Raw genomic sequence first — 12195 nt, forward strand, 5'->3', positions numbered from 1 at the left:
TAGTTACATAACACTAACGTAGCACTTCAGTAATACAAGAAGCTCATCCAACTGTTTAATTGGTTATTTTTAGTATGGAAGCACTAGGTTAAAACAAGTTAGAGTTAAGTGCGGCAGAAGCTGGGTTGGAGCTAGAATGAGCTGGGAGAGAAGAGGAGGGAGCAAGACATGAGGAAGTGCTTAGTTATGAAATTTCTGTTTTTGTATCCGATAACCTAACTGTGCTGGGAGTTTTTTGTTGTTTTTTTTATATATTATTACCTTAAATCCTCTAATTCCTTTTCTCATCAAAATACTTGGAAAACAATGAAAAATGTAGTGAAAAATTTAGGTCACTTAGTTTGCATGCTGTGCAGTAATTGTGTGAAGTTGGCATGCACAAGTCTCAGCATAGGTTTTGTACGAACTTTGAGGAAATAACACAATAGGAAATAGAGATAAATATTTTTCCAGAACATTGTAAAAATACTCTATTATTCTCATTATTTTGGAGAGTTTCTTTTATACTAAGGTGAGAAGGTTTTTGTTTCTAAAAGAACCAGTTGTTATGTCCATATCTGGCTAAGCACAGCAGAAAGGTAATCTTCCCTGTCTGAGGTCTGGAATTGAAAGCCATCTTCAGTGGTAAGGTATCCAAAAGTTAGAGCTTTCAGGAAGCTTAGGGTGGGAGGGGTAGGCCGTGCAGACAGAGGAGGCTTAGATCTGATGGTAGATACTGAGGGAGGTACATGTGTGTATGCGTGTGTGTGTGTATATATATATATATATAAATATATATGTATGTATTGTGTTTCAGTAGTATTTGGATTTGGTTGTGGGAATTGCTTTTTTTTTTTTTTTCTGAAATGACTGGAATTGAAGTTTTCTTTCTGAAATATAAAAAAAAAACTTTACAGAACTGTTCCTCTAAACATTTACGTCTCTCTTTTAGCATCCACCAAGCATAACTTCCGCAGGATCTCTTTGGAAGAAGTGATGGAGCTTTTAGGAACTGGATTTCTGCGTGGAAGTAGTGGCTTTCTACGAGCCAGTGGTGATATGCTGAAAGGGACCAGTTCAGTCAGCAGAGATGTTAGAGTTGGAGTCACACAGGTTTGTATTACATTATTTATAATGTTATGAAATTGCTGAATATTCCTATAACAACTGTTTTACTTTCATATATCTCTTGTTTCATCCTGTTTGTGTCTGTGACAAAATGTATATAATTGAAAATAAGGATTTACATGTTCAGTTATGTCTGAAAGAAAACAAAATCTGCTGTTGCTTATTGTTTATCTAATAGTTTGATATTTTCAAAATGAATTATGTAACAGTAGTGAAATCTTCAAGAGATAAAAATTTCAATTAAGTGATATAAATAAGTACTTAAAGTATTTTTTAGATTTAAACTGTTAGACCTTATACCTAAAAATTAGAGGAGGAAGTTAAGAGAATTCCAAGTTATTTCAACTTGGAATGATTTCCTTCTCTATGCAAACATTCTTAGTCCCATTCTGAAAGAATGTGTTTGCTTTGAATAATAAGTGCTTGAAAAATAGGGGAAGCAGAATGTAGTGACAAAAAGTAAGTATCTGCTGATTTGGTTTGTTGTGTTCCAGGGACAGAATCTTATTAACTGAGAAAGGCTGAAGTTTTTACCAGTGCATGCTGGTAAAAACAATGTAATCTATTTTTTTTGGTTAAAATCTGCTTGGCCTCTTGCAGTAAATGTATGCTTAATGTATGCTTAAACAGCATATATATGTGAAAACCTAGATATTCAAATGTTCAACCTGTGAATCAAGACTAAAGGTCATGCTGAACACTTAAATATCAAACAGTAGTGATTGTTTTAATGTTACAGTCCCCACAGGCACATGATATGTCCCCTTTGCCAGTAAGGGGATTTTTAATTGCATTTCTACTTCTGCAGTGCAAAAATAATCTGTAAATTAGCTTGAATTACTGATATAAGTTGCCAGACTTTGCACTGAAGCAGCTAGAAGGTGCTTGCAAATTGTCTTCGATATGCAGCTCATGCTGGGTGGGAACATTAACTTCTGGCAGAATGACAGAAATGCTGGGGAAAAAAATAATACATTGTCAGCTATTTGCCTAGAAAATGCATGCCAGACTCCTAGGGTATTCTACATACACTGTGGTTTATTAGTTTTCCAGGAGTAGGTGTCTCATTTCAGTGTTTTGACTACTTATAGTGGTGGTTTTTTTTAAAAAGTTTCTCTTTTTTCATGCACTTCTGTTAATACTTAAGAGTATTGGTGCTACACTCTAACTTTACCATCACAGTTTGATCAGCATGATGTTTCTATAAGAAAAACTTGAGAAATTGTATGTGTACCAATGCCTATAAGTAGAAAATGCTTGCATTTATAAAATGTATCCATTATTATGTGAATTACAGCTTGTTATAAATTATAAAAATAAGAAAACTACTGAAGATGACTTCTTCCATGTGGAAGAAGAGTTTATATTGTTCAAGATGTAGCCATGGCAGTATGACTCTTCACGACTCTATCGTGTTAAATTCCTCAGTTTTCAAATCTGTAAAACAGGGGTCATGTACTGGTACATTATTAAGCCTAAGTAGTATTTGTCAAGAGCTATTAGATGCTAACAGAATCATCTAGTACAGTTTCTTCATCTATAGTACTTCACTTTATTTTATGTGAATAATTTTGTTGTTAGTGTTAGGCATGAGACAAAGTGTGTATGAGGTAAACACAGAGGTTCGTTGATAGGGGTAGTATTTGTGAACTGTGTTATAAGGACTTCTGTATGTTCATTTGCATATTCTCATTTTATCGTATTCACTTTTCTTGGTGGTAGCACATCAATTCATTAAAAAATTCCAACACATGCACATGGCAGGGAATTGTAAGGGAGTGTATTATGTGGCAAAATAAATGGTCTTGTGGTGATTAGATTTGTAAAGTGACTCTGCATTCTTTCTCTTTGTTGTGACATCCATAGTCTTTTTATGGTACCTTCATTGCAAGGCAAACAATTAAAATTCATTGAGATGAAGAGCAGTGCTTGGGGGCTGCAAATATTCCCTAATTCCAAGTCTATAATAACAAAATTCTCTCAGGGTTATGGGTTATAGTATTGTAACATAGTAGTTCTTAAAATGCATTCATACATTAAATTTGTGTTCCATGTGCAGAATGTTAAATAGCTGGAAGCTGTTGTTCAGTGAGACCAAACACAATGTTTTACATAACAAGTGCCTGTGCAGAGTAAACTGCCATTTCTCACACCCTGGAACGAAATAAAATGGGCAAGCACTGTGAGTTAACTTACAGTCAAACTAAGCTGCAATATTGCTAGGATACTTTTGAGAGTAATTTAAATTATATAAACAGATAAAAAATGGGCAGCTACATGCAGGTGAGAACGTGCATGATTTATGGACATGTATAAGTAATCTCAGTTCAGTGACGTTATACTTCTGGTAATGTGCAGAGATAAAAATGATGTATGTGGGATAGCTGATAGAAGTTTTCCAGATGACTATGCTCTAAAATATGGCTTCTTTTCAAATCTTTTCCAGGCATACGTGGTATTTGCCTCTACATTAGGAGGACAATGGCTTGAAAGGAACTTCTCTGCCTTCCTTTCCCATATTCTAGATCTTGTTTCTCAGTCTCACCCTAAGGCTATTCAGAGTCAGATGGATGCTATCGGCTGTCGCCGCTGCATTTCGTTTATCCTTCGAGCTACAGTAGGAGGCCTTCTTGGGGAAAAAGCTCAAATTGCAGCTGCCAAGGAGATTTGTCAGGCCATCTGGAAACTGAAGAAAGTTGTGGGTATGGGTCTAACAAGATTATCCATTTGGGGCTTCTGTTTTTCTTTCTTTTTCTTTTTTTTTTTAATTGAAGTGATTGTCCAATTTCCTAATCCAGAGATGGCAGAAACAGACTATATAGCGCTGGTTTATTACCATAATAATGTAGAGGGCTTTTGATGGGGTACTTTGTTTTTAACTTGGGCTGGTTATTGGTTTGTGTGTGTCTGTGCATGTGTGTAAACAAAAATGTAAACATTTTTGTAAAAAAAAATACTTTTTCCCTGGCAAAATCACTTTAATCAAGTACAAATATAATAATGTAATAAATACATGCAGTAATAAATGGATTGTAAAAAGTATTGTAAAATGAATTAAATTGGCAGTTATGATATGTCTAGCCAGATTTTGCTTTCCTGTTCAGTACAGGTGACACTACTGATGGTTTGGTATGACAAAATAGGCATTTCTTCTGGAAAAAAAAAGGAATCTTGCATGTTAAGGTCTTGTACAAGGCTTCTAAACTGCTGATCTCCCACCATCATCCCCCTTGGGGGGCGGAGAGGAAAAGAATGCTATACAGTTGCATATTATATCCTAGTTATAGAATCACAGAATTGTCTAGGTTGGAAGAGACCTCCAAGATCACCTAGTCCAACCTCTGACCTAACACTAACAAGTCCTTCACTAAACCGTATCACTAAGCTCAACATCTAAACATCTCTTAAAGACCTCCAGGGATGGTGACTCAACCACTTCCCTGGGCAGCCCATTCCAATGCCTAACAACCCTTTCAGTAAAGAAGTTCTTCCTAACATCCAACCTAAACCTCCCCTGGCGCAACTTTAGCCCATTCCCCCTCGTCCTGTCACCAGGCACGTGGGAGAATAGACCAACCCCCACCTCTCTACAGCCTCCTTTAAGGTACCTATAGAGAGCGATGAGGTCTCCCTTGAGCCTCCTCTTCTCCAGGCTAAACAATCCCAGCTCCCTCAGCCGCTCCTCGTAAGACTTGTTCTCCAGACCCCTCACCAGCTTGGTCGCCCTTCTCTGGGCTCTCTTGAGCACCTCCATGTCCTTCTTGTAGCAAGGGGCCCAAAACTGAACACAATACTCGAGGTGCGGCCTCACCAGAGCCAAGTACAGGGGGACAATCACCTCCTTAGACCTGCTGGCCACACTGCTTCTTATACAGGCCAGGATGCTGTTGGCCTTCTTGGCCACCTGGGCACACCGCTGGCTCATATTCAGCCGACTATCAACCAGTACTCCCAGGTCCTTCTCTGCCAGGCAGCTTTCCAACCAGTCATCTCCCAGCCTGTAGCGCTGCTTGGGGTTGTTGCGCCCCAGATGCAGGACCCGGCACTTGGCCTTGTTGAACTTCATGCAGTTGACCTCAGCCCATCGGTCCAGCCTATCCAGATCCTCCCGCAGAGCCTTCCTGCCCTCGAGCAGATCGACACATGCACCTAACTTGGTGTCATCTGCAAACTTACTGAGGGTGCACTCAATCCCCTCATCCAGGTCATAGATAAAGGTATTAAAGAGGACCAGCCCCAGCACTGAGCCCTGGGGGACGCCACTAGTGACTGGCCTCTAAGTTAAATATCTAGTTAAATAAGTTAACTAACTTTTATCTTAGTTAAATATCTAAATGTTAAATGTCTAAACTGACCTAATCATTTATGTCTCAGAAGATGAACATATAAAAAAACAAACACCAGAAAACAAATTTTTTAATTTACTTTTTCCCTTTCTATTTTCCCCCTTATTATTCTCTCTCTCTCCCCTCCATTGTGTATCTTTACTTGTTCAATCATGTGCTCTTTCTGTCTTTTCCTCCTGTTACATTTTCATACTACATAGTAAAATCTGGCAGGTTATATCCATTCCTTGTCAAAGCATGACCTTTTCAAGTCATCTTCAGGAAGGCTGGGAATAGTGTGCTGTTCCAAATCAAGTTCAAATCAGCAATTTTTTTGTTTACATTTTGTCTACCCCGCTGCCCTCAAAGATGTGTTACACTACCCATTTGAGTGATAGAAATGTATTTGCCTCAGTGAAAGTAAACCTTTATAAAACCAGTTTGATCAGTGATAAAAATGTTGGTGATAGAAGCTCAATTAGTAATACAGACAAATTACCATAGCAAATTCCGTTATCCGATCTCTTTGTTTCATTTATGGTAGCAATTTCATGGGGCTCTTCCTGTGTTGTTATCAGATGCTGCAATGAGTGACAGTAACTTGGAGACACGAATTATGACAGCAGATGTAACAGCAAGTCAGCATGTACTTGTGTGCGCACTTCAGGAACTTGGAAGCCTCATCCATGGCTTAGGAACTACAGCAGCACCATTACTGCAGGATTCCAGTACAGGTACATGCCCTGAATTATTCATGTACCAGAGTACAAAATATATTCCCTTGTTCACTGTGATCTTCTCTGATTGCTTATGGCTAGACTGTTAATTCTTAACAATCTGTTGGGATCCTTTGTGTGGCATTGGCTATATCAACCTTTCTTCTGGCATACAGTCTCCTCAGCGGGACCTCCTTAATTCTGTCCTTTTCTGTTTTCTTCTACTAAGCTAAAAAAGAAAGAAGGGAAGTTGACTTACTGCATGCCATATGAAATCTTCGGGCATTGCCCTAAGAGATCTATATCATCTTCTGCCTGTACTAGTACATTAATTAAAATTAAAAAAAAAAAAAAGAGAAGAAAAAAGATCAGTATCAAAATTAACTTCATTAAGGGTTGTATTTAAACTGAATCATTTTGATCAAGCTGCATGTCTTCATCTACCTTTATTATTTTAGCCGCACTGAGAATGTTTTTTTTTGTTTTGTTTTGTTTTATTTTCTGGGTAGTTTCGTGTGGACATCTGTTTCCACTGCTTGGATTTCTGATTCCTTGAGAACACTTACAGACATTTTCTATTCATGTTGGTGAACAACGACATGGTCTTTTAGGTTTTGGTGGTTTTTTTCATCCTATTACCTTTCATTTGGGGTAACTTTTTTTTTTTTTTTTTTTTAAGTATTGTGACATTTAAATTTGATGACAAGTAGTTCATAATAAAAATCAACAGTACTTATAAAAGAAAAGTATAGAAATTAGATACTAGCTTGTTCACCAGTTTCCCGTATGTGTTTTTGCTGGTTAACATCATCTTAGGGATCACCTGCTTGCCAACTTCTTAAACATGTTTATGCATTGTATTTTTCAGGAGTTCTGGAAGCAGTAATTTCTGTCATCCTTCATCCCAGCATTTCAGTTAGACTAACAGCAGCATGGTGTTTACGCTGTATTGCAGTAGCGTTGCCCTCCTATGCGTCCCTGCTCTTGGATCGTTGCATTGAACGTCTGAGTGCATTGAAATCTTCCCCGGAAGCAGTAACTGGCTACAGTTTTGCTGTTGCTGCTTTGTTGGGTGCAGTAAAACACTGTCCTTTAGGAATTCCACATGGAAAAGGGAAGGTATGATCTGAATACTTTACTTCTAGACAGTTATTTGATGTCTTTTGCAGCAGTATTTGCATGTATTCTTTATCACACGACCACAAAAAGCAGGATACTGTTGTGACATTTTCTTTCCTCAAGAAGGGGATTTCAAATAAGCAAGTGCTTTTCTCAAATGTGTCAGGATTTTGAACTTTTTGGGAAACATCATTAATGACTTTATTAACCATTCAGACTCATATTTTTTTTTTTTTCTAATGGGAAAGTTTTTTATGCACTACTACCTGTTTTGGGATAGAGGTCAATTCTGTGGAGCTGTGAGGACTTAAATTTAACATTCTAAAGAAAGGTTTACTTAGAGAAAACATTTTTGGAGTAGAGTTAAGTTTTTCAGAATTTCAAACTAAATTCTTTCCAGCAACATTACAGCTTCTGTAATGCTGGGCCAGTTTGGCTTAAATTAGAAAGCTGACATTTTGTCTCTTTCCCACAAGCTTCACAGCAGTGTTAATGGTAAGAAAACGCTAGACTGGAGAACTGCTGAAATGTATCAAGCTTTGCCAAATCAAGAGATTTTTCTTTTCATAAAAATAATAAATAATAAATAAAAAAGTATACATACAAATCTACTGCATGCTGTGATGTTAGAAATAAACGTCCTCAAAGGAAATTCATTCAACCACAGATTGTGCCAAAGCAATATTTCCCAGTGCCATCAGTGACTGCAGTGTATGGTTAGTCAATGCTTACACCAATAATAATAATCCTGTTGTTATCCTGAAAATCCTTAGTCAAGTCCAACAGCTTTTTATCAGTTCCGACAGATATACACTTTCATGGTAATAAATAGTATTTAACCAAAATAATTTTATTGCGTTAACAGCCAGTCTCTCTGCTAGTGCAGATAGGATATACTGCGCTTTGAAGTTTTATGGATATCCTGATAGAGAAATGAAGGTCAGAAGAAGAAGCTGTTACCATCTCAATGAGCACTTCATCCACAGAGTTGCTCACAGCTGGAAAACACAAATATCAGCAGTACATTCTAATTCTCTGCAAAATGTAAAAACTTACCTTCTCACTTCTACCCTTATGTCAATTGGCTGTGAAAAGGATATTTTCAGAAGAGGCGCAACTTGTCAAAAGGATTGTGGGTTTTGATGTTGTTACACCTCTGTAAGATGAAAGGAGTGCTTTAGGATATTAGCAAAAATCACCCTTACCAGTGATTCAGGGCCACCTTTTCACTGTTACTGAGCACTAGCAGTTCCACTCCACTCCTCAACAGACATTACTAGGTGCAGTTCTCATTCAATTTACCAAATGCTGATAAAATAATTCATATTATTAGGGGGGAAAAAAAAGTTCTTAGCTTTTAAAAACTGTTCCTGATGATTGGCTCTAAGACCATGGGGAGAGAACAAAACGACTGTTGTTTGGCTAGTTGTATAGAAAAGGGCCATTCAAATACTATACACCTAAACAGCTGAAATATCTATTTGACTGAGAAACTTAATTCTTTACAAAGATTTCTTTTAGAGTAATAGAATAGGATGAAATAGGGCCAGGAGGAGGTATGGGAGGGCAAAGAAAAGTGTGGGAGAAACACTGTATTCTGTACTAAGCTGGCAGGGGGGAGAACAGAAGAGTTGACAAAAGCTCTTTTCCATTCTTTCCTAGGAACACTGCCAGTTTCCCAACTAACTCCTCTTCTGGGGAACTGAAAGAGACCAGTGTTAAACAGAGCAGTTCTGAAAAGGAAATATCAAGTGTAGACAGTAGTGACCTGGACAGAAGCTGTTTTTTGTTAATACTTTTTCCTTTGAGAGAGCGGTTAGAGTTGCAGGTGGAACCTATTCAAAGCAAGACAATAAGTAGTGGTTTTATATGTAACATTCCATACTAGTGCTTGTACTGCAAAAAATCTTTTGAAAATAAAACATTTCTAGTAGTACATGGATAGAAAAATTGTCAGAAATCATTCAGTGAAATCCTTTCTAGGCTGTTTGTTTATCAGGTACTTAGAATATACCAAGTGCTTTTTAAATTTTAGAATCAAATACTTTAAACCTTAATCAAAAATCTATCGAAAAAAAATTATTCATTTGCAACCAACTGATAGTATTATGGAATTTGGTAAAATATTTTACAGTCTGTTAATGTTTAATGAAGTTTTCTAAGTTCACAAACTTCAAATTTTCATGAAGCTAACTTTCGTGCAAACTTTCATGGTTTTAGAAGTGTGCGAAGAAATTATGTAAGGATGTCTTTACTGAGGCTTTTCATGATATTGTTGATAATGGCACTTATTTGTAACGGTAATTTGCAAGCAATTTGTTTTGGCAATCAGTTATAACACGATAAGGAAAAAAAATAGTTTTAAACAGTTAAGAAATCTGTATGTGAAACACAATGTGAAGCCAGCGATTTGCAGAATGCTCTTACAAGTTTTAGCCACCTGTGGCAATTGTCCATGGACACCCTGTATGTTCTTCCCTGTAAATTCCAGGTAGTTTGTGCTTTGGTACCAACTAAAGATTGTCACTTTGCATGTAGCACATCAGTAGGCACATGCAGTTATTGTGGAGAAGATCAGACAGGATTGAATTATGCCTTAGCATACCCTTCAAACTTGCTTATTTATTCATACTATTTGTTGATTTCTAAACTGTCAATGAGAATTGTAGGATTTATGCTAAAACAAGGATAAAAAGATCTTTTACCCCTCTTGCGACTTCTGCTGAGCTGTAATTCATAGGTCTTACGCTATCCTTTTTCTATATAGTGGTATAAATAGAGTATCAGAACTCGCAGGAATATGTATGGTAAGGATTAAAGAGAATTATCAGCTCTCCTTTTACTATTGGTAAAAGAAGGGACAAAGAAGCTAAGTAACTTAGTTGTTACCCCACAGCAACTGTTGAAGCCATCCTAAACTAGTACTGAAGTCCGTCATTGCTACTTCATAAGCCTCAGTTTTTTTTCCGTTGCCTGAGAGGAAGATGACATTGTATTTGGGGACAATGAAGTAGCAAATACAATTGAAAAAGCATTTCAATTAGTTACTAAGATGCTGATGCTCTGTTTTTCTCTTTAATTTTGAAGGTAATCATGACTGTAGCAGAAGATTTGTTGTGTTCTGCTTCTCAGAACAGTCGCATTTCAGTGCAGCGAACACAGGCTGGATGGCTGTTGATAGCTGCCCTCATGACATTAGGTAAATAGCTTAGTACATTTTACTTAAACTAAATTGACCTGTTCAGTGTTCTGTCTCTGAGTTTATTTTTTCTGATGCTTAATTTCACTTATCACTGCAAAATAATTCTAAAATAACAATGTAAATATTTAGAAAACTTTCTAAAATAAAAATGCCATTACTTTAAAATTTGCTATTAGGTCATTGGAAATAATGTCTAAAAACATTGACTGGTTGGGACCGCTATTAATTAAATATGGAAAGTAAAATTTCAAAATCACTCTAACCAAATGTCCTTGTGGTTATGAACATTTACAGTGATTATTTATTTATGTATTTATTTCAAGATCTGTCCCAGCACAAAATGAATAAGAAGAGCGTTGTTCCCTCTTGTCAGACACTTGAAATATTACTGAACTTTCTGATATTTATTACTGCTCGGATTATTGACTCTAATATTAAACTACTAATGAAGAATGTGTGTTGACAGCTTTGTTCATGTATTAAACCACTTTTCATGTTTTCAGCTATTATTTTGGCCCAATGGCTCCCAGTTTTCTCTTGTATTAGGGAAAATATGCTAATATTACCTGAAACTACCTAACTTTATAACAAATGTTTGCTTTTCTGAATGTTGCTGTTGCATTATATCTCTTCTATGGTGGTGATCCCCAGGCTCTGTGCTTAGTAAGACAGAGGCTGTAACTGACTTGGTGGCTTACTAGTAAATGTGTCAGTGGGTATGTAGTCATGTATGAAAATGGAATACCAAAGAAACATTTGACCAATGATACATGAGTAGGCTGGGAAAGTAGCATAAAGATTTGTTTGCAGCTGTAATGATTTTGTGAATGTAGAAAAAAGAACCAAAGAGAATATTTTTACTCTGAGTCTTCACATTGGTATGAAAGCTGTCAATACCTACAGGTCCTGCAGTTGTCCAGCACCATCTGCCACGAATGCTGTTACTGTGGAAGTGCGTCTTTCCATCATCCCCCAAAGACCTAGAAACAGAAAAGACACGAGGAGATTCTTTTACGTGGCAAGTAACACTGGAAGGCCGTGCTGGTGCTCTCTGTGGTAAGTGGGGTGTACTGTCTTTATAGTTGGGTTGGTGGTTTGGTTTTCCATCTGAAAGAAAAAAGATACTTCATATAGATTTCTTTTACTGTGTGGTAGAGGTTGTATTCACTCTCCAACATTACAAACTTGTGTGTGTATATATATATTTACCTATGTGTATCTATATACGTGTATTTCATTATTGCAAAATAAATAAAAATAAAAAATCAGGACGAAAATATGTTACAGAACAGGATTCTTTCTCTTCATCTTCAAATCAGTTATTTCCAAGCAGTAGATGGTATCAGGAAGGATTCTCTTTTTTGTTGATGTTGTTGTTTAACATGCATATCACAGTAGCATCTGAAGACGCAAACCAGGATATCTGCTGTTGCTTATACAGTCTACTGTATTTAGTAAATAACAGTTCTGTTACCTAATAGCTGACTTACTGTAAGCAAAATAGGCTTGGTGAATCAGTCAAACAAATTTGTGAGAGCATTTCATTGTGAAATATTGGGAATTTGGGTTGTCAAAAGACCATTTCACTGCTCTTCAAATACTTAACGTGTTGCGGTCATATACTGTGGAGTATTAAAGAGTCCTTTGCATAGCAGAAATGCATGCTGCAGTATATTGATCACCATTCTCTCTCTATTAAAATCTATCAGAATGTGTGGAATTCAAC

General features: G+C 36.8%; 1 protein-coding gene across 2 annotated transcripts in view; it reads left to right on the forward strand.

Moving 5' to 3' along the window:
* The window catches only part of HEATR5A (HEAT repeat containing 5A), a 64596-nt gene that overhangs the window by 18005 nt on the left and 34396 nt on the right, over positions 1-12195 (forward strand). For both annotated transcript variants that reach the window (XM_083837124.1, XM_083837125.1), the window contains exons 8-13: positions 932-1092; positions 3554-3809; positions 6011-6166; positions 7017-7267; positions 10355-10466; positions 11373-11525. In XM_083837124.1, the coding sequence (XP_083693250.1) occupies positions 932-1092; positions 3554-3809; positions 6011-6166; positions 7017-7267; positions 10355-10466; positions 11373-11525 (1089 nt within the window). The remainder of the gene's footprint in view (positions 1-931; positions 1093-3553; positions 3810-6010; positions 6167-7016; positions 7268-10354; positions 10467-11372; positions 11526-12195) is intronic.

The sequence above is a fragment of the Anser anser genome (assembly GCF_964211835.1).
Source record: "Anser anser genome assembly, chromosome: 5".
Taxonomy (NCBI): domain Eukaryota; kingdom Metazoa; phylum Chordata; class Aves; order Anseriformes; family Anatidae; genus Anser; species Anser anser.